At 34.8% G+C, this 20,844-nt stretch overlaps 1 protein-coding gene across 2 annotated transcripts in view; it reads left to right on the top strand.

Moving 5' to 3' along the window:
• The window catches only part of LOC145307618 (spectrin alpha chain, non-erythrocytic 1-like), a 38,175-nt gene extending 24,572 nt beyond the window's left edge, over window positions 1–13,603 (top strand). The window contains exons 25-38 of one of the 2 annotated variants that reach the window (XR_013875525.1): window positions 2,862–2,961; window positions 3,904–4,028; window positions 4,605–4,659; window positions 5,190–5,307; window positions 6,265–6,346; window positions 7,071–7,181; window positions 8,387–8,440; window positions 9,515–9,605; window positions 9,993–10,101; window positions 10,487–10,601; window positions 11,418–11,623; window positions 12,270–12,391; window positions 13,130–13,286; window positions 13,468–13,603. Coding sequence is in view for 1 of the 2 variants with exons in the window: in XM_080150071.1 (XP_080006197.1) it covers window positions 2,862–2,961; window positions 3,904–4,028; window positions 4,605–4,659; window positions 5,190–5,307; window positions 6,265–6,346; window positions 7,071–7,181; window positions 8,387–8,440; window positions 9,515–9,605; window positions 9,993–10,101; window positions 10,487–10,601; window positions 11,418–11,623; window positions 12,270–12,391; window positions 13,130–13,228 (1,387 nt within the window). In the remaining variant the exon portion in view is untranslated. Of the gene's footprint in view, window positions 1–2,861; window positions 2,962–3,903; window positions 4,029–4,604; window positions 4,660–5,189; window positions 5,308–6,264; window positions 6,347–7,070; window positions 7,182–8,386; window positions 8,441–9,514; window positions 9,606–9,992; window positions 10,102–10,486; window positions 10,602–11,417; window positions 11,624–12,269; window positions 12,392–13,129 lie in introns of both variants that reach the window. The other variant, XM_080150071.1, reaches the window with a different exon arrangement.
• The last annotated feature ends 7,241 nt before the right edge of the window (window positions 13,604–20,844 follow it).

Here is a 20,844-nt window from a genome sequence, read left to right as displayed (position 1 = left end):
CAGATATCCGGTAATTTGTCGGATATTGAACTTTGGCCAGATATCCGGCCCAACCCTAGTATTTTGCTATTTTTAAAATGTAAGGTTTAAATGAAATAACACCATTCTATCATTACTTGATGGTGATATGTATATCAGACATTCTTATGGGTAAAGTCACCCTGCGGGGGGTCAAATACATTTCACCCCCCCCCTCCCCTTAAAAAAAAATTCAAAAAAAAAATTGAAAGAACGTGTCCTAACTTTTGTGATTTTTTAAACCCATTTATGACGAGCTCCCAAAGTTCAAAGTTTTAATTCAACGGGGTTCAACAAAATAAATTTTTGCAATAATTACTCAACAGAAATAAAAAAGAAAGGTGTCAAATAAAAGATTTTAATATTTTTGTTCATAATGGCAATTTTTTTTGTTGCGTTTTAGTACCTTTAACTAACTTAATTTAAAAAAAACATATATTACTTCAAAAATAAGAGGTCTACAAAAAACATATCTAAATTCTATGGATCATTTTACATCTACTCCTTACTAAAAACACGGCCTAGCTATTTTTAAAAAATCACAAAAGTTACTTTAAAAAGTAAGAATCAAGAATTTTTTGACAACCAAATGTTTTAAATCTAGACTATAGGACAACTTTAACTTTACAGCAAGGTCACATGTTAATTGGCTTATAACTAGTACCAAAAGTCACCCCGCGGGGGTCAAATACATTTCACTCCCCCCACACAAAAAAAAAAATTCCCCAAAAACTTTGTTGAGTTATTTAAAAAGTAAGAAACAAGAATTTGTTGACAACCAAATGTTTTAAATCTATAGGACAACTTTAACTTTATATTCTTATGGGTAAAGTCACCCCGCGGGGGGTCAAATACATTTCACCCCCCCCTAAAAAAAAATTTTTGGTTTAAAAAGCAAAAATCAAGAATTTATTTTTTGACAACCAAATGTTTTAAATCTATAGGACAACTTTAAATTTACAGCTAGGTCACATATTAAATGGCTTGCTTTTCTCAGGGAGGGAGGGAGGAGACATTGGACTGTAAACTTAACTAGTACACAAAGCTTTTTTTCTTTGGCTTAAAAATTTTGGGTACTTATATTGATTAGTCTTGATTAGTTGGTGAAAAAAGCAGTGTCCAAACTTCTTTATTTGGAATTTTATTGTTCATTTTCCAAATCCCAAAAACTAAATTTTCACATAAGTGAGTTATTTAAACAGTTGAAATGGAATTTAAGAATCAAGAATAGTTATTTATCGCATCGTATTAAAGACAGCTTTCCGAGATTTTTAAAATGAAAAATTATAAGTTGAAAACTAGTTTTGTTATCCTGATTGGCCGATTGGCATATTTAGGCTAGATTTTCTAATTTCTGACAGTCTTTTGTTCAAATATCATATCTAATATACAAAGTATAACGATGTCTGTCTGTCTGTTTGTTTATTTGTACCGAAGGATCTCGCTAACCGCTGATCCGATCGGGTTCTCCTTCAGAGGGTAGCTTCACATAGGTCCCAGGAAGGATTATAACTATTTTTGGGGACTCCTCTTTCCTCAAGTGCCCCTAGAGGCCTCTGGGGGCGAAGCCCCTAGTAAAAAACAATTTAGTAAATGACTCAAACGTTATATTTTATGTTGCAAAAGACTTAATTTCATATAAAAACAAGGATTACAACATCCATAAAAGCGAAGCTCTGAAACAGTAGAACATACGAACAGTAAAACTTGTAGAGTGTCAGAACTTAAAAAGCAGAATATAAATCAAATGTATAAGTGTGTGAATGGCTAATTCATTAAGTTGAGTGTCCAAAAATTTCAACCAATAATTGTAATCTAAGAAAGAGGGAATTTTGTGTATCATCATTGGGCATGTACGAAAATTTATCGGCCATTGTCTTATAGGGTGGGTCGATTTTGGAATTTCTTATTACTACACATTGGCAAGGGTTACTGGGCCAATATAAAGCCCTGTGAAACTTGAAAGGGGTTTTGTAATCTAATAACAACGGGCGCGCGGGGGGTATAAAATTTGCCCGCCCCCTTATAAAACCAAAAATTATAATTTCTTCAAACACAGGCATGTTGCCTATAAAATGACCGCATTGAAAAATATTAATCCTAGTTCAAATAAGATCGAATTAAGTACCTAAAACAGCTGATTTAGTCAAAACTGTTTTTAGATTCATAATCAGCATTTCAATGCGGTCATTTTGATATGCAACATGCCTGTGTTTGAAGGAATATCAATTTTTGGTTTTATAAGGGGGAGGGCACATTTTATACCCCCTGCGCGCCCGTTGTTTTTAGATTACAAAACCCCATTCAAGTTTCACAGGGTTTTATATTGGCCCAGTAACCCTTGCCAATGTGTAGTAACAAAAAAAACAAAAAGCTTGCAAATCGACCCACCCTATAAATGTTTTATCCCCTTAGATCCCTGACATTCCTACTTCAAATAAAAATTCTTTCATACAATAAGTTATTGTAATATGTTGTATAGAAATGTATATCCTTACATAAAAGTAACAGTCTGTCTGTCTGTCGGTCTGTTTGTCTGTCTGTCTGTCGGTGTGTCTGTCTGTCTGTCTATCTCTGCATAGCAAATGATCTCAATAACCACTGAACCTATGTGGTTCTCCTTTGCAGTTAAGGTTGATATAGGTCGATTAAAGGGTTATTACTAATTTGGGGATGGGTTGCAAAATGATTCCTTGATTCCCATTAGACAACATCTTTGTCACATGATAAAATCCTTGATCCCTATTGGTGCAGATACTTATAATTAAATCCTTGATCCCTATTGGACAAGAACTGTGTCACATGATAAAATCCTTGATTCCTATTGGTGCAACTATTTTCAGAGATGCTACCCTTGGCGAGTCAATAGACGAGGTTGAAAAACTGCTGAAACTTCAACGTGACTTTGAGGGAACCGTGGTGGCTCAAGAGAATAAGCTAGAGGTGAGTTTTACAGTTGCTGCCCTACTTTTGCTTATGATATATAATATATTATTATTTGTTCTTCTGTACATTTCTTAAAGTATTTTAAACACATATCTATTTCATTAATCCATCTTTTAATAAAAATATATGTAAATGTATATATCAATCTGTCTATGTATCTACTTGCGGCTACGCCCCTAGAGGCCTGTACGGACATATAAAATTGTTAAATCAGCTCCCAAAAATATTTTTTTTTCATCGCTAGATGGTGTTAGTCATGTTTTTAGCTAGCATCAATCTATCTGACATGTCCATCCATTACCCTATAAATCAATACATCAATCTATCAATTTATCCATCATTTAATCTATCTATCTATATATCCATCTAATCTATCTATCTATAAATCCATCTATTCAATAAATTTATCCATGAATCTCCTTTTTGTAACCATCAATCTAATCATTCTATTGATTCATTAATTAATCTATCTATAAATCTATCATCTATATAACCATCAATAAATTGATCCATTATTCAATCTATCTATCTATAAATATATCTAATAAATCTATCTAATCCATTTATCTATGTAACCATATAATCAATCTATCTATAAAACTTTACAAATCTATCTATCATTCCATCTATTCAATCTATTTATCTATCTATATACCTATCAACCTATCTATCCATTTATTTAACCATCAATCTATTGATCAATATACCTATAAATCTATCTATCCATCTACATATCCATCTAATCAATTTTCCTATCTATAAATCCTTATAATCAATCTATCCAACTGTATATCCATCTATCCCTCTGATCATTCTATCTTGAAATCCATCTACTCAATAAATTTATCCGTTAATCTTCTTATTTATCTATCTATCTAGTATCTATAAATCCATCTATCAAATAATCTATGAATCTATCTATCTATATAATCTATTCAGGGTGTCAACCGCATCACATTGATAGAGCAAAACTTTACTGCTTTGCGGGAGAAGGAGGAGAATGAGAGACGAGAAGAAGCGGCCAGGAAAGAGAAAGAACGGCTGGACGCCATCAAGAAAAAGGAAATTAAACGGCCGGCATTTTTATCAGCGCAGCGGCGGCAAGAAAAAACTTACTAAATTTTCATAGATTTTCTGTTTTTCTTTCGTGGATTTTTTAAATTAAGATTTTTAATTTCATAAAATTATGAATGCACCCCTAGCATCTAGGTTCCAGAGATCTAAAGGGATAAGACACTGGCCGATAGATTTATGTACTTCCCCAATAATGATACATAAAATTACCCCTTCTTTAGATTAAAATTAGTGGTTGAAAAGTTTAAACACTACTAGGTTGTACAGAGATCTAAAGGGATAAGACAATAGCTGATAAATTGATGTACAACCCAAATTATGTTAAATAAAATTAACCCTTCTATAGATGAAACTTTTGAACACTCAACCTAATAAACCAACCAATCAAAATTCACTAAAAGTCTCCAAGGTTGTTAAGAAAACATTATTATAAAACTTTGGGGACTAGTGTAATAAACATCCCATTGTCCGCTCCCTCTCTGACAATTAGGACCTTGAGACAAAGGTTGTCCAATGAAAAGGTTACCAGATGCTTATAAAAATGCTGATTAATTAACCCACTAGGAGTTGGCGAGAATTAATAATGAAAGGCGGAGAGAGAACGAGAGACGACGCACTCAGGTAAGAAATTATAACCTAGATAGATAGACAGATAGACAGACAGATAGATGGACAGACAGATAGACAGACAGATAGACAGACAGATAGCCAACTAATTCCAATTGAAATTGCTGCAAAATTTATATTTTGTTGGGGTAAAGTTGGCGTATAACTTGCTTTTTTTATGTAACTAAAAGGGAGCGGGTGTGATGGGGAGAAAAAAAAGGTAAGAGGGTTGTGGGGAATTTTTCACTCAAAATTGTTTGTCAGAATCACATTCCCTGGCAAATATTAATTAGGCCAATGACTCCAGTGGAAAACAATCCGGCCTTATTATTGGTTTAAAAATTGTACAAATATACATACTCTTTAAATCAGCCAATAGGAAAACATCAGGGGAACAATCTGGCCATATTATTGCTTAGAAAGTGTACAAATATAAAAACTCTCTAAATTAGCTATTCAACTAACTCCCCTCCACCTCAAGTGTTTCTAGATGCCTCTAGGGGCAAATAAATACGACATATAAATACCTAATCTTTTAACTTTAGGAAATTCGGTTCAACAAGGAGGATTTTGACCAGATGCGTATGATGGGGGGAGCTACCAACTCAAATAGTTCTGATACTCACAATAATTCTGAAGATGCTTCACCTTTCAGCAAACAAGGTATAGACACATATAGATAGATAGATAGATAGATAGATAGATAGATAGATAGATAGATAGATAGATAGATAGATAGATAGATAGATAGATAGATAGATAGATAGATAGATAGATAGATAGATAGATAGATAGATAGATAGATAGATAGATAGATAGATAGATAGATAGATAGATAGATAGATAGATAGATAGATAGACAGACAGACAGACAGACAGACAGACAGACAGACAGACAGACAGACAGACAGACAGACAGACAGACAGACAGACAGACAGACAGACAGACAGACAGACAGACAGACAGACAGACAGACAGACAGACAGACAGACAGACAGACAGACAGACAGACAGACAGACAGACAGACAGACAGACAGACAGACAGACAGACAGACAGACAGACACACCTACGATGGGAGCAATTATTAATCTTTTTATATTTAAATTCTTCTATCATCAATCCTTTAATTTATCTTAGTGTATGTCTGTCTATCTTACTATCTATCTTTGTTAGATAATAAAAAGCAACTACAATAACTATCTATCTATTTATTTATCTATCTCTTCTTAACTATCTATTTTAGAGAGTATAAGGCAAGATTGTTTTAGAAAACTACTTAAACTATATATTTATATTTCTAACTATCTATCTATTTATTTATTTATCTCTCTATCTAACTATCTATCTAACTAACTATCTATTTATTTATCTATCTATCTATCTATTTAAGAGAGTATACGGCTAGATGGTAAAAAAAAACAACTGCACAAAATATCTATCTACCCATCTATCTCTATATTTATATCTGACTATCTATATTTCTATCCATCTATCTATTTAAGAGAGTATACGGCTAGATGGTAAAAAGAAACTAGACAAACTATTTATTTATATGTCTATTTATCTATCTCTCTATCTAATTATCTATCTATTTATTTATCTATCTATCTTTTTAAGAGAGTATACGTCTGGATGGTAAAAAACAACTGCACAAGAGAATCCCAAGCTTTACAACTAGACGACAAACTCAGTCATTTAGGTGAGATACGAAACCGATTAATATCCGCTGGATTAGAACAGGTTCTCCGCAATACTATCCGCATAATGTCCGCGGAAAGCTGTCTATAATACGGAGCGATAAATAACTATAAAACTAAGGGATCTAAAGGGATAAGACAATGGCCGAAAGATTCATGTATAAAATTACCCCTTCTGTAGATTGCAATTAGTGGTTGGAACGTTTGAACACAACAATATGAAGCAATCATTTTATTGAGCTAATGAGTAAGAAAACATAATTTTGGGGACTAGTGTAATAAACAGCCCAATGTCCCCTCCCTCTCTGCACTACCTTTCTTTTATTGAATGAACATAGCACTCAACTTTGGTGTACCACCACAATTCATTGCTATAAAATTTAGTTTGAAATTCACAATCCTAACTAGACCACTGCCATCTAGCTAAACTAGATGCGTAGATTTCATGTCTGGCAACCAGAAAATCCAAGGAAATCTAATTTTTGAAAAATTAGAGGTTGATAATTTCAAATTTCTTACCCTTATCCATGATAAGAGTTGACCTAACGTATATTTATAAACAGTTTGACCTAATAAGCACTTATGACTGGAAGCTTGCTCATGCTTACAATTTTACGGATTATTGCTGTTTCATTTTTTTGCGAATTTTTTTAAGAATTCGAATCTGGTCCAAAAATTGGACAAATTGCCAACCCTAAAAACTATAATATCATCTTTCATGTTTAGGCGTCACACCAAGAATGTCCGTGGCATGGAGAACCTGCCGCCTGTGGAGATTGACGGTTACCTGGAGCGCAAGCAAGAGCTGCAAGCAGGTGGCAAGCGAGCCACCATCAGGAAAATAGCTACATTTGTCCATTAAGATACCGTAAATGTCATCAAAAGTCTAGTATAGAGAGATTTATGGACAGACATTAAAACAGATAAATGGATATATAGACAGATAGAAAGTTAGATATATGGATATATAGACATTCATTAAAACAGAAACACAGACAGATATATGGATTAAGAGATATAAGTTTTCCGGAATTTTAATGTAGGGAGTAGATTTGAAATCTGCATCAAATTTTAAGGATTTTTTTTATAAAATTCGTTTTTTGTAAAATTCTTTATCTAAAAGTATTTAGGGGGGGTAAAATGGCGGGCGAAGCGCGCCGAAATTTTTTTTTTACCCCCCCCCAAAAAAAATTTTTTACCCCGGGGATAAAATTTGCTTTGGGGGGTAATTACACCCCCTGAAGTCTGTGGGGGGGGGGGGGTAAATTTAGTTTACACCCCCAAAAATTTATCCCTGGGGTAAAATTTTTGTGGGGGGTAATTTAAATTTTATTAAATATTTAGTATTAAAAATGCGCGCGAAGCGCGCAAAAAAAATTTTTATTAGGGATTTTTTATTTTGGGGGGGGTAAATACCCCCTCCTAAATGGTTTGGGGTGCCTACGGCACCCCCAGGGTATGGGTAAATTTTAAATGGGGGGGGGGGGGGGGGGGTAAAATGAAAAAAATTTTGGGGGGGTAATCGCCCCATAACCCCCCCCCCCTTGGACGTCTATGTTTCCAAGAATATTAAAACCTAAATCATAAAATTAATTTGTAAGCACTGAGAAGTGGTTTCGAAATCTCGGCGTTAACAAAACTGATTTTAATCTTATAGATTTTCATTTAATTATCCGCGGAAAGCAGTCTATGTTACGATGTGATAAAAAACTATTCTTGGTTTGTTGTTAACTATTCTTGGTTTGTTGTTAACTATTCTTGTTGGCCAATGAACAGGCGCAAAGATTTGCAATAAAAGGGTTGGTTGTCTGTAGTTAATGGTTCATGGACTAATTTCCCATCATTACTATTATATCTCCATGTTTAGAATTATTTCCCATGTTAGGTGTTATTTACCCATTCTTTGTAATATTTTGAACGCTTAGTTCTATATTCCCATGCTTATGATTATTTTCCCACGCTTATTATTATTTTCCCACGCTTATTATTATTTTCCCATGCTTACTATTATTTTCCCATGGACTAATGTGACCATTAACCAGATCATGGAAGAGTTATTATACTGTGCTCTGTGGCCAGCTACTATGTTTCTTCAGGTATAGAACATACCTATATTTCTGTCTGTTTGTATGTCTGTCTGTCTGTCTGACTGTCCTTCTATCTGTTTGTCCGTCAGTTTATCCTTCTATCTGTTTGTCCATCTACCTAGTTTATCTGTTGTTTTATTATGGAAGAGTTATGGCCAGGTGCTGTGTTTCTTCAGGTATAGAACATACCTATATTTCTGTCTATCTGTCTATCCATCTCTATGTTATTATACTGTGCTCTGTGGCCAGCTACTATGTTTCTTCAGGTATAGAACATACCTATATTTCTGTCTGTTTGTATGTCTGTCTGTCTGTCTGTCTGTCCTTCTATCTGTTTGTCCGTCAGTTTATCCTTCTATCTGTTTGTCCATCTATCCAGTTTATCTGTTATGTTGTTATGGAAGAGTTATGGCCACATCTATCTAGGTTATCTGTTGTGTTATTATGGAAGAGTTATTATATTGTTATCTATGGCGGCTACTTTGATTCTTCAGGAATAGCACATACTACATGTGTTTATGTTAGTCTGTCTGTCTGTCCATCTGTCTGACTGTTAATCTGTCCATCTGTATGACTGTCTGATGTCTGTCAGTCTAAATCTGTGTTATTTTACTGTTCTCTTTGGCCAGCTTCTCTTATTTTTAAGTCACTCTGCCTGCTACTTTGTATATACCTTTATGGTTGTCTGTCTGTTTTTTTTTACCATTCTTAGCATTATTTCCCCATGCTTAGTAAAATTTTCCCATGATTAGTAAAATTTCCCCATGCTTCTTATTATTTTCCCATGCTTAGTATTATTTTCCGATGTTTATTTATATTTTCCCATGCTTAGTATTATTTTCCCATGTTAATTTATATTTTCCCAAGCTTAGTATTATTTTCCCATGCTTTGTATTATATTCCTATGCATAGTATTATTTTCCTATGCATAGTATTATTTTCCCATGCTTAGTATTATTTTCCCATGCTTATTATTATTCCCATGCTTAGTATTATTTTCCAATGCTTATTATTATTTTCCCACGCTTATTATTATTTTCCCACGCTTAGTATTATTTTCCCATGCTTAGTATTATTTTATAGGGATCAAGAAGATTTTGTGCAGTCTAAAGCCTCCTCCAGCCCCATCATGATCCACCAGGCGGGGATAGAAGCTGCTGACGATTATACCAAGGAAAACAATCAACTCTTGATACTTCTTGATACTAGAGGCCTCTTGGAGCATTTAATTGAGGGGGGAGGGGGATACATTCAACGTTTATTTTTAATCTTAATAAGAAAAAGCAAAGAAATTGTGGCGTTGCTTTTTTTTTATCTAGAGGCAATTTATCTTGGGAGGGTGATGAAAGCCTACCCCAAAAATATTTATAAACCTTCCCAGGTCCTATTCGAGCTACATTCTAAAGGAGAACCACATCGGTCCAGTGGTTAGCATAATCCTTTGGTACAGCACAACCATCCTGAAACTTTAATTTAAGGATTGTATTAAACCTTAAGATCATTGTAACTTCCCCCATATCTTTTTTAAAATTCAGGGTGTTGATTTGTTAATTTTGAATAGAAATCCTTTGTATTCCGGGTTCACTCGCCTGACGGGGCAGAGTATCTTTTCGCCACCCCCAACCAGGAGACTCAGCAGGAGTGGGTCAAGAAACTCAAGTTTCATGCAGGTTCGTCATTATTTTTCCACGCTTAGTATTTTTTTCCCACGCTCAGTATTATTTTCTCATTCATAGAATTATTTTCCCACGATATGATTGTTATAAATATTTTTAAAATATCAGAATAATTTTCAAAAAAGTGGCACCACTAAAAAGTATTTAAAAAATTACAGAATACTCTTTTCCAGTATGGCTTAAAAACTGATTAATATCTGCTGGATTAAAAATGGTTCTTAACCATACTGAAAAATCTTGTATCGTCTCAAACTAAAAATGTGCAGTCATAACATAGCAGTTTTGTTAGTCATTGCATAGTTTTGATCTTATAATTGTATATATTTATATCCGCAGAAAGCTGTTTATAATATGATGCTATAAATAACTATTTTTTAAGGACTGCCGCCATCCCAGCAGCTGCGAAGCTACAACAGCCTTGTGGAAAATGGCGGCGATGCCGAAAACACTGAAACTGAAAACGCCGAACGAGCTGATAGAAATTCAAGCTCCAGGTATTTTTTTTATATTTTTTTTTTGGAAGTAACAGAAGAAATGGATCTAAAAGGATAAGACAATGGCCGATAAATTTATGTACATTCCCAATAATGATACAAAATTACGCTTTCTGTAGATTAAAATTAGTGGTTGAAACATTTGAACTGATCAACCGATCAAAATTCACTTAAGTCCCCAAAGTTGTTAAGCCAACGAATAAGAAAACGTTATTCTAAAACTATAAGGACCAGTGTAATTAACAGCCCAATGTCCCCTCCCTCCTTGGATATTGCTATTCTTGGAAGGTTTTTGCCTATTTTAGAGAAGGGAAATCATCCCTAGAAACTCTGGTCCTCCTATTATATAAAGTAGTAAGCGTTTTTTTGTCTGTCCCAAAGGATCTCGCTAACCGCTGAACCGATATTGTTCTCCTTTACAGTGAAGCTTCTTATGGGTCCTGGGAAGGTTTTAAACTATTTTTGGGGAGGGTGTCTTCACCCCCTCTTCTCCCCCCAAAATTTTTTTTACTCATTTTTTAGACAAGCTTTTTTAGAAAAATTTACTGTCGCCCCCCCCCAAAAAAAAAATGTAAAATGACGATATCTTGGGTGGTATGGAGGAGGTAGCGTTATGTACACTCAATCAAATAGCCTAAAACCATCTCTGCATCAAACTTCATAATTTTCCCATGATTGCTAAGCCAACGAAAATGTAATTATAAAACTTTGGGGACTAGTGTAATAACCAGCTCATGTCCCCTCCCTCCCTGGGTTTTTCCTTAACATGTAAAAGAAAGATTTTTCAAAAATTTTACTTTTTTTTCTTTCTTTTAGCATTCACTCTGGAACCGGTTCTCCGCGTGCCCAACTACTCTCCTCCTCCCCTCCCCTTCCCGAGTCTCAGCCCCCGCCTCCCCATGCACGTGGCAGCAGTACACTTCCCGCCGGCGCAGCTGGCCGGTACGGTAATGGTGCTCGCGAGGGCTACGGCGTGCAAGGAACTAAGGAGCTGCTGAGCAAGAAGGCGGGCTCTAGAGAAGGTAAAACTAAACATGGTATTTTTTGTTTTCCTTTTTTTACTTCTTATGTCTTGTATTTGATAATTCCTAATTAATTCTCCATTTTTTCTTCCTTTTACCCTTTTCTTATCCTCTTTCTTTTCCAATATTTGATTCTTCCACTTCTCTTTTTCCTTTTTAACTTTTCTATAATTAGGGTCAGTCCGTCCGTCCGAGACAGATAGCTTTTTTCGTTAATTTAGGCATGTTAGAATTGTCCTATCGATTTTGCATGGTGATTCCTTTAATAGTTGGGTACGATTTAGAAAGTGTAGCAACTCTATAATCATTACCAGAATGTCCGTACGTCCATTTTAAACATGTTGACCCGATTGATCTGATTTTTGGTATATTGATTCCTGGGACAACAAAGTATAATGTTATCAGCGAAGCAACTCTCTGAGGGGTCCAGGGGGTTCTTGGAAAAAATACATCCCACCCTCCCTAGGGGGGCGTCAAAATTTCAAAGTGAAATTACTGGGCATAATACTTGTCCAAAATGGTTAAAATTTTAACACAGGTATTTTTTCACCAAAAGGCATAATAATTGCAACTGCACTACTTGAATTTTTAAAAAAGCCGGGGAAAAAAAATCCCCTACTCTCTATACATCTATTATAATCATCAGGTATAGCTGTGTTGGAATCTGGTGTTCTGGTTGACCCGCTGCTGCAGCGCAAATATCCCCTGCTGGATGAGGAGACAGCTGCCGCCGCTGGCGGCACTGCCCGCAGGTCCCAGGGATCACAGGTAATCCAGGGATCTAAAGGGATAAGACAAAAGCCAATAAATTGATGCATTGTTTAAATTTTGGCCCTCAACCAAAATATGGTTGATATATGCAAAAATATGCAAAATATTTTTTCTGTAATGCAAAAATTGCGACGGTACAAGCACTGCAAAGTTTTTAAAATCTGCAAAAAATAACTTGTTTTTAAAGCTTTTGTACTATCTTAATTTTAAAGATTTTTACAAAATTTCAATTCTAGTGTGTCGATATAAACCTGAAATTTACCCATAAAAATGGGGGCCAAGTCAACATTGCATACGCATACCTATATAATATGGTTGGGCTGGATACTTTTTTGGCTGGATACCAGATATCCGGCTGCTTTCTAATGCCAGATATCCAGTTTCCGGTAAATTACCAGATATTCGGTCAAATAGCCGGTTTTTCGGTAAATTACTGGATAGCTGGCCTAATGACCGGATATCCGGCCATACAACCGGATATTTGCCGGATATCCGGCCCAACCCTATTATTTATGTATGGAATTTGACAATTTTGACTTTGAAAGATTACTTGCTACACCTTAATAATTGAGATGGCCCCCATTTTTTTGGTACTACCAAGAAAACTGTTATTGATTTTATGATTTTTATTTTATTATTCGTGAAAAATTGTCTATTTTCCCACGCTCCTTATAATTTTTCCACGCTTTGGATTATTTTCCCACGCTCCTTATAATTTTCCCACGCTTATTTCAGGATGGATATTCTGACACAACCGACACTGTTTCAGTAACCTCATCCAAAGAGAAGAAAGGGTCGGTACTTCGAAGGTTTTTGGGTGGTAAAAAATCATAAAAATATGCCATCCAAAAACAGTTGTAATTAAATCCAACTAACTGATAAAAAATACCGGGTATGGTGTTTTTTTGTGGCAACGCCTCTTAAAGGGCGTTTCGTCATATTTTCACAGTAGATATTCTCCTATTTGTAGCCCCTGCAGGGGGCTCTAACCCTGTGGGGCAATCTAGAATAACCTATGAAAAGCTACTGTGAAAATACGACGAAACGTCCCTTAAGAGGCGTTGTCACCAAAGGGACTATACCCAAAATACCTACTTGATAAAAAAAAGCTTTATTAATTAATTGTTAGTATTTAGAAATGTGATTTTAAAATGATTTTTCGTTAATTTTATTTTGTATTTCTTAAGGGTGCTTTTTAAATACTCAATATTTTAATTTTTATTTAAAAAAACTTTGTATAACTTATTTCATTTTAATATAACTTTATTTTTGTATTAATTCATTAATATTTTGATTCTAAAGCATTTTTGTGCATTTTTAAATTATAATATATTTCAGTTCATAGTTATTTATCGTATTATAGACAGCTTTCCGCGGATATTAAAGTATTAAATGATAAGATTAAAACCACGTTTTGTTAGACCCGAGGGGCCAAAGACCCAGGCTAAAAAACTGGAATTAATTTTATGATTTTTATTTTGATATTCGTGGAAAATTGTCTGTAATACGATGCTATACATAATTTTTCATTATGCCTTAGAACCGGTTCTCATCCAGCGGATATTAATTGGTTTTGAAGCCATACTGGAAAAAAATCTTCCACCAAAAATGGAAAAATCTTCTAAAATTATTCAAGGGAATCTAAAAAACTGCATTTTAAAAATCTTTTTATATATTTTTGTAATTTTTATAAAAGCTATGTAATTTTATAATTATGTATATATGTTAATAGTTTATTATTTTTTTATTTTGGGAATAAAAAATGAAAAATATTAATTTTTAATCATCTTAATCTATAATACAAAGTAGAATGATGTCTGTCTGTCTGAAGCTTAAAATCTCAGTAACCGCTGAACCGATTGGGCTCTACTCTTCAGGGAATATACCTACTGATCCTGTGATGGTTTTAATCAGTGTTTCGGAGCCGTTTGATTTTGGTACAGCTCTGGCTCCGACCTAAAATCAAGAAAAACTCGACATATTTTTTCCCCATAAAAAATATTTTTTATTTTTGACTTTTGAAGGTTTTAAAAGTTCAATTTTTGATAAAAATGGACTTGAAAAACTTAAAAAGGGCATTTGCACATGACAAAACAGAGTTACCAAATTATAATTTTTAAAAATCTCTTTATTTATCTGGGCCGGAGCCGTTTTTTAACGAAAATTACGGCTCCAGCAAAATATGTCGGCACCACGGCTACGGCTCCAAAACACTGGTTTTAAGCTGTTTTCTAAGGGGGCGGAAACAACAACCCCCCCCCAAAAAAAAAAAAAATATCACCATTCCAATTTTTTTCTTTTTAAATCTAAAACTTTGAAAAGGGAGGGGGAATTCCCAGTACCTCTTGGGACAAAGCCCCTGGGGGCGGAGCCGCTAGAAGTTGATAATACACAAAATTACCCTTTTGTAGAAGATAATTATAGGTTAAAAGAATTTGAAACTGCCAGTTTGCATCAACAAATCATGATTTAATTAAAGTACCCAAAGTTTAAAGCCAACGAAAGAGTGATTATAAAAATTTTGGGGACCAGTATCCTTATACTAAAGTAACAGGATGTCTGTGTGTTTGTTTGTCTGTACTAAAGGATCTCGCTTACCGCTGAACCGATATGATTCTCCTTTACAGAGTAGCTCCTCATAGGTCCTGGGACGGTTTTAAACTATTTTGGGGGGAGGGTACCACCACCTTCCCAAGAGAAATTATAAAAAAAATCTACATTTTCAACCCAGAGACTCCAACGCAACATAAAGAGGTATCGTAGAGACTTGAACAAAAAAAAAACATTTAAAGTGCCACTAGAGGCCTCTAGGGGCGTAACCGCTAGTAATGTATAAGCAGTTATCTTAAGGGATAAGACAATGGATGATAAAATTGATGTACATTGTACATACACCTTTTGTAGAATAATAGTTATTTCTCGCATCGTATTATAAACAGCTTTCCGAGTTTTTTTAGCCCCGAGGTGCCGAAGGCACGGGCTAAAAAAACTGGTTTCAATCTTATGATTGTACATTTTTTAGAAAGTTGGATATAATACGATGCTAGACATACTTTTCTCGTATGGATGAGAACCGGTTCCTATCCACCGGATTCGAATAAATACGAGAAAGTCATTTCCTGATAAGTTTCAACTAAGATTTATTAAGTATCCATATTCTAAAAGACAGCGAATGAAAGAACACGATTCTAAAACTTATCACTATAATTTCTCGTATCCATTCAAAACCGATTAATATCCGGTGGATTAGAACCTGTTCTAATCCATACAAAAAGATCAATGTCAAGCATCGTATTATATCCAGTTTTCTATGAATATAAAATGTCCTTTTAGCCCGTGCCTTCGGCATCTCGGGGCTAAATAAAACTGGTTTTTATCTTGTAATTGTACATTTTACATACGCAAAAAGCTGATTATAATATGATGCGAGAAATAAACATTATCTATTTTTGGGGAATGTAATACAGCCTCTAGAAAACTCGTCCATAGAAAAAGATAACCTACCCCCAAAAAATTATTGTTTCTTTAGTTTATATAAGCGGTATAGAGGCCTTTAGTGGCACTTAAAATACAGAAGGGGTGGTAATTTTGTGTATCATCAATGGGGATGTACATGAATTTATCGGCCATTGTCTTATCCCTTTAGATCCTGTAAAACTGTTCCATGGCTGGCTAATTTAAAAACAGATATCTTATCTGTTACAATTGAGCCATTCACGGATCTTAAGGGATAAGACAATGCACGATAAATTTAGGTTTACTCCCAAATTTACCCTTTCTGTAGATTACGATAAGTAGTTGAAACGTTAGAACACTTAACCTTAAAAAAGTCCCCAAAGTTGGTAAGCCAACGAATAAGAAATCATTATTAAAAACTTTGGGGACTAGTGTAATAATTAGCCCAATGTCCTCTCCCTCCCGTCCTGTATCTTATCAGTTAGAATTGAGCTATTCACGGAGCTAAAGGGATAAGACAATGGACGATAAATTTATGTACACCCCCAATTATGATAAAAACGATTAATCCTTCTGTGGGTAAAAAAAATATTGCTAGAGAATACCAACCAATTAAATAAATAAGAAATCCTAAATCTACAAATAAAATTATAAAACTTTGGGGACAAGTATATATATAATTTATAGTACATTGTCCCCTCCCTCCCGTTTAGATTTTGGAAGTTTTAGTCATCTCCAGAGTGTGTCATGTGTAGAGACATTAAAAAATATACCGTTAACAGGCGTTAGCGTCGGGCTAGAGTATTGACAACACCGCGTCATTCTAAAGACTGGTACTTACAGGCTCTTGATATTAACAATAAGTATAGTAAGGGTAGGGGGGAATGCCTTGGACTATTTACAAGCGCAATTAATTAATAATTAACGACTTCTAGTCAAAGGTTGTGCAATCTAAAGAGTTGGATGTCTGTTAAAATACCCTTTTTCATCCTATCCAAAAATGGGGGTTAATACCACCCCCTTGGACCTACTTCATTCAGAACAAACGCTGAGTTTTCCCCCAAAAGTGCCTTGTTAAGTAACGACTCCCCCCCTCCTATATTTTGAAGAAAAAAAAACTACATTTTTAGTTAAGGCTAGTTTATATTGGATGCTAGGTAACCCCGCAGGGTTACGACACCTAGAGTGTATGCCCCGCTGGGGTTAGGCGAAGGAAGAAAAAAACTACCCCCTCTTCCTTACTTTGGATTTATTTCCAAAATAAGTGGGATGGAGGGGACAATGGGCTGTTTATTACACTAGTCTCCAAAGTCTTATGATAACGTTTTCTTATTCGTTGGCTGAACAACCTTGGGGACTTTTATTGAATTTTGATTGATTGGTTCATTTATTTGAGTGTCAAAACTTTTCAACCACTAATTGTAATCTACAGAAGGAATAATTTTTTGCATAATCATCAGGGATGTCCATAAATTTATCGGCCATTGTCTTATCCCTTTAGATCCCTTGATGGAGGGTTTGTTTTTATGCTTAACAGGCCATTGGTAGGTAGGGACCAAAAACTTTACTTAGAAATCAAAGTCGGAGATCTAAAGTGATAAGACAATGACTGTTAAATTGATGTATATCCCCAATGATGACACTAAAAATTACCCCTTCTGTAGATCAAAATTAGAGGTTGAAACGTTGGAACACTTAAATTAATTAAATAACCAATCAAAATTCACTATAGAGAAGTCAACAAATAACAGAACGTTATTTTAAAACTTTGGGGACTAGTGTAATAAACAGCCCATTATCCTCTCTCTCTCTGGAAAAACTTTACTTTGAAGTCAAAGTCATCTGAATTCTTGAATGAGAGTGGTAAAATTGGGGAGAGGACATTGAGCTGTTTATTACACTAGTCCCCAAAGTTTAATAATGACTTTTTCTTATTCGTTACCTTAAGAACTTTGGGGACTACAGAAGGGTTAATTTTGTGTATCATCATTGGGGATGTACATAAATTTATCGGCCATTGTCCTATCCCTTTAGATTCCTGGATGAGAGTGGTCAAATTGGGTGTGCAATAATTTCCACAGAAAATTCCAACAAGAATAATATGAATTGCAACCAAAAAGAAAACAATTTTGTAATAACAGAGGGAGAGGGGACAATGGGCTGTTTATTACACTAGTCCCCAAAGTTTTATTATAATGTTTCCTTATTCGTTGGCTTAACAGCTTGGGAAAGTTTGTGAATTTTGTTTGGTTGGTTAAGTTGATTGTTCAAACGTTTCAACTACTAATTTTAATTTACAGAAGGGGTAATTTTGTGTATTATCATCTGGGATGTACATCAATTTCAGTGTCTTATCCCTTTTAATCACTGTTTTATTTCTTAGTGGTGTGAACTTAGGCCAATCTAAATGCAAGTTTAAGATAATTTGTGAAAAAGTGTCTATAATACGATACATGAACTTTCTGTATGGCTTACAACTGGTTCAAATCAGGTTCCAAGCTATATTGGAAAACATATTCTAAGATATCAAGGGATTAGACAATGAACGATACTTTATTGTTTCCCCTTACTTTTATGTAGGTATGTAATTTGCACCTTTGATTGGTTGGTTTATTAAGTTGAGTGTTCAAACGTCTCAACCACTAATCTAACGCTACAGAAGAGGTATTTTTGTGTATAATCACTGGGGGTGTACATCAATTTATTGGCCATTGCCTTATCCCTGATGAGCGGTAGAGATGACACACCAAATTCAATAACTGGGGGGTCCAAATTTAAATTTATTGACAAAAAAACGACCTACCTAATTAATAGGGTTCCTAAGGGATAAGACAATGGACGATAAATTGGTTTCTCGTAATCATTCGAAACCAGTGGAAAGGAACCGGTTCTCATCCATACGAAAAAAACTATGTCTAGCATCGTATTGTATCCAGTTTTCTACAAATATAAAACTGGTTTTAATACATTTTATATCCGCGTAAAGCTGTTTATAATACGATGCGAAAAATAACTATTAATTCCCATAGACTGGATTAACAACTTTGAGGACTTTTATTGAATTTTGATTGGTTGGTTCATTAAGTTAAGGGTCCAAACGATTCAACCACTGATTGAAATCTACAAAAGGGGAAATTATGTATATCATCATTCGGGATGTACATCAATTTATTGGCCATTGTCTTATCCCCTTAGATCCCTCGTATTTTGCTTATTTATTTAAATATTTTATCTACTATTGTTTGGAAGGGGTAGGGGGAATGCCTTGGTTCATAAAAAGACAAAACTTACCTCTATGTGAGGTTGGGACCTTGAGACAAAGATCGAGTAATCAAAGTCGCACCCTGTGCATCTATTCTTATATATTTATTAATAACTAGCGACTACGCCCCTAGAGGCCTCTATTGGTACTTTAAATGTTTTTAAAAAATAATACGTAACATTTCTATGTTGCTTTCAAGTCTCTACGTAAAAATAAATTTATTTTATTGTGATTTCTTTTGGGAGGGTGGTTGTACCCTCCCCAAAAATAGTTATAAACCTTCCCGGGACCTATGAGAAGCTACCCCGTTAATGAGAACCCGATCGGTTCAGCGGTTAGCGAGATCCTGCGGTACAGACAAACAAACAGACATCCTGTTACTTTATTATAAGGATTGTATGCCAAGCGAAAAATCTGGAATAGTTATTTCTTTCATCGTATTATAAACGGCTTTCCGTGGATATAGAATGTACAATTATAAGATTAAAACCAGTTTTTTAGCCCCATGGTGCCGAATCCTAATCATCTGATTTTTGGAACACTGATTCCTATTACCACAAGGTACAATTTTTAAGCGAAGCATCTCTATAATCAAATCCTAAAAATGTAAGTATGTCCTTAAACAGTATTCCTTATTTCAGAAGTTTTGCAACAAATTTACTTACAATTTTGTTAAGACATATGCTTAATATTTTGCTTTTTTAATTATGACACTCTACTAAAGTGTAATATTCGTTTGTCCGACCGTTTCTGAGCTTTGCTTTTATGGATGTTGTCATCCTTGTTATTTTAACCCTTCGCCTTAATTGGTTAATCTGAAATTGTCCTGGGAACTTTTGTTGTCTAGATTGTAAAACTCAAGGTTGTCATAAAGACAGGTTGAGACATTATCCAAAGCGCAATTCAGGGATCTAAAGGGATAAGACAATGGCCGATAAATTTTGTTGTCTAGATCGTAAAACTCAAGGTTATCATAAAAATTCAGGGACCTAAAGGGATAAGACAATGGCCGATAAATTTTGTTGTCTAGATCGTAAAACTCAAGGTTGTCATAAAGACAGGTTGAGACATTATCCAAAGCGCAATTCAGGGGTGTAAAGGGATAAGACAATGGCCGATAAATTTTGTTGTCTAGATTGTAAAACTCAAGGTTATCATAATAACAGGTTGTGACAATATGTAAAGCGCAACTTAGGGATCTAAAATCAGCCATGTGACGTCATAAAAATGAGGGATTATCCATCTCTTTTTTAGGGGTTCTCTTTCCCACTTCTTCTCTCATCTCCCTTATTTTTATGACGTCACATGGCTGATTTTGAGTCATTTTGTCCCACTACTCCCTTGATTAACATTTCTTTGTATTTTGAAAGTAGCTTTTCTCCTATTTCCATCCCCTGCCAGGGGCTCTAACCCTGCAGGGCCAATTGCCTAACCTAATCTAATCTAAAATAACCTATCAAAAGCCATTTTGAAAATACGACGAATCGCCCCTTAAGAGGCGTTGCCACGAAAGAGAATATACCCACATTTTCTTGTAAAATTAGGTCTAACCTTTAATTTAAACAACCTTGAAACCAAGTATAGCCTAAGATATTGACGTCTAATTTAGTAATAATGTTTTTTTTGTGTCAGAAGCATTTCTTCTCTAAAAGTTATGGTTATATAGTAAGTCTGTATTATATAATAATGCGTACGCCCCTAGAGGCCTCTAAGGGCATGTTTTGGTGGAGGG

This window comes from Acartia tonsa, chromosome 15 (assembly GCF_053477335.1).
Source record: "Acartia tonsa isolate MP-2025a chromosome 15, ASM5347733v1, whole genome shotgun sequence".
Lineage (NCBI taxonomy): Eukaryota > Metazoa > Arthropoda > Copepoda > Calanoida > Acartiidae > Acartia > Acartia tonsa.
This window is presented reverse-complemented; position numbering and strand designations above follow the sequence as displayed.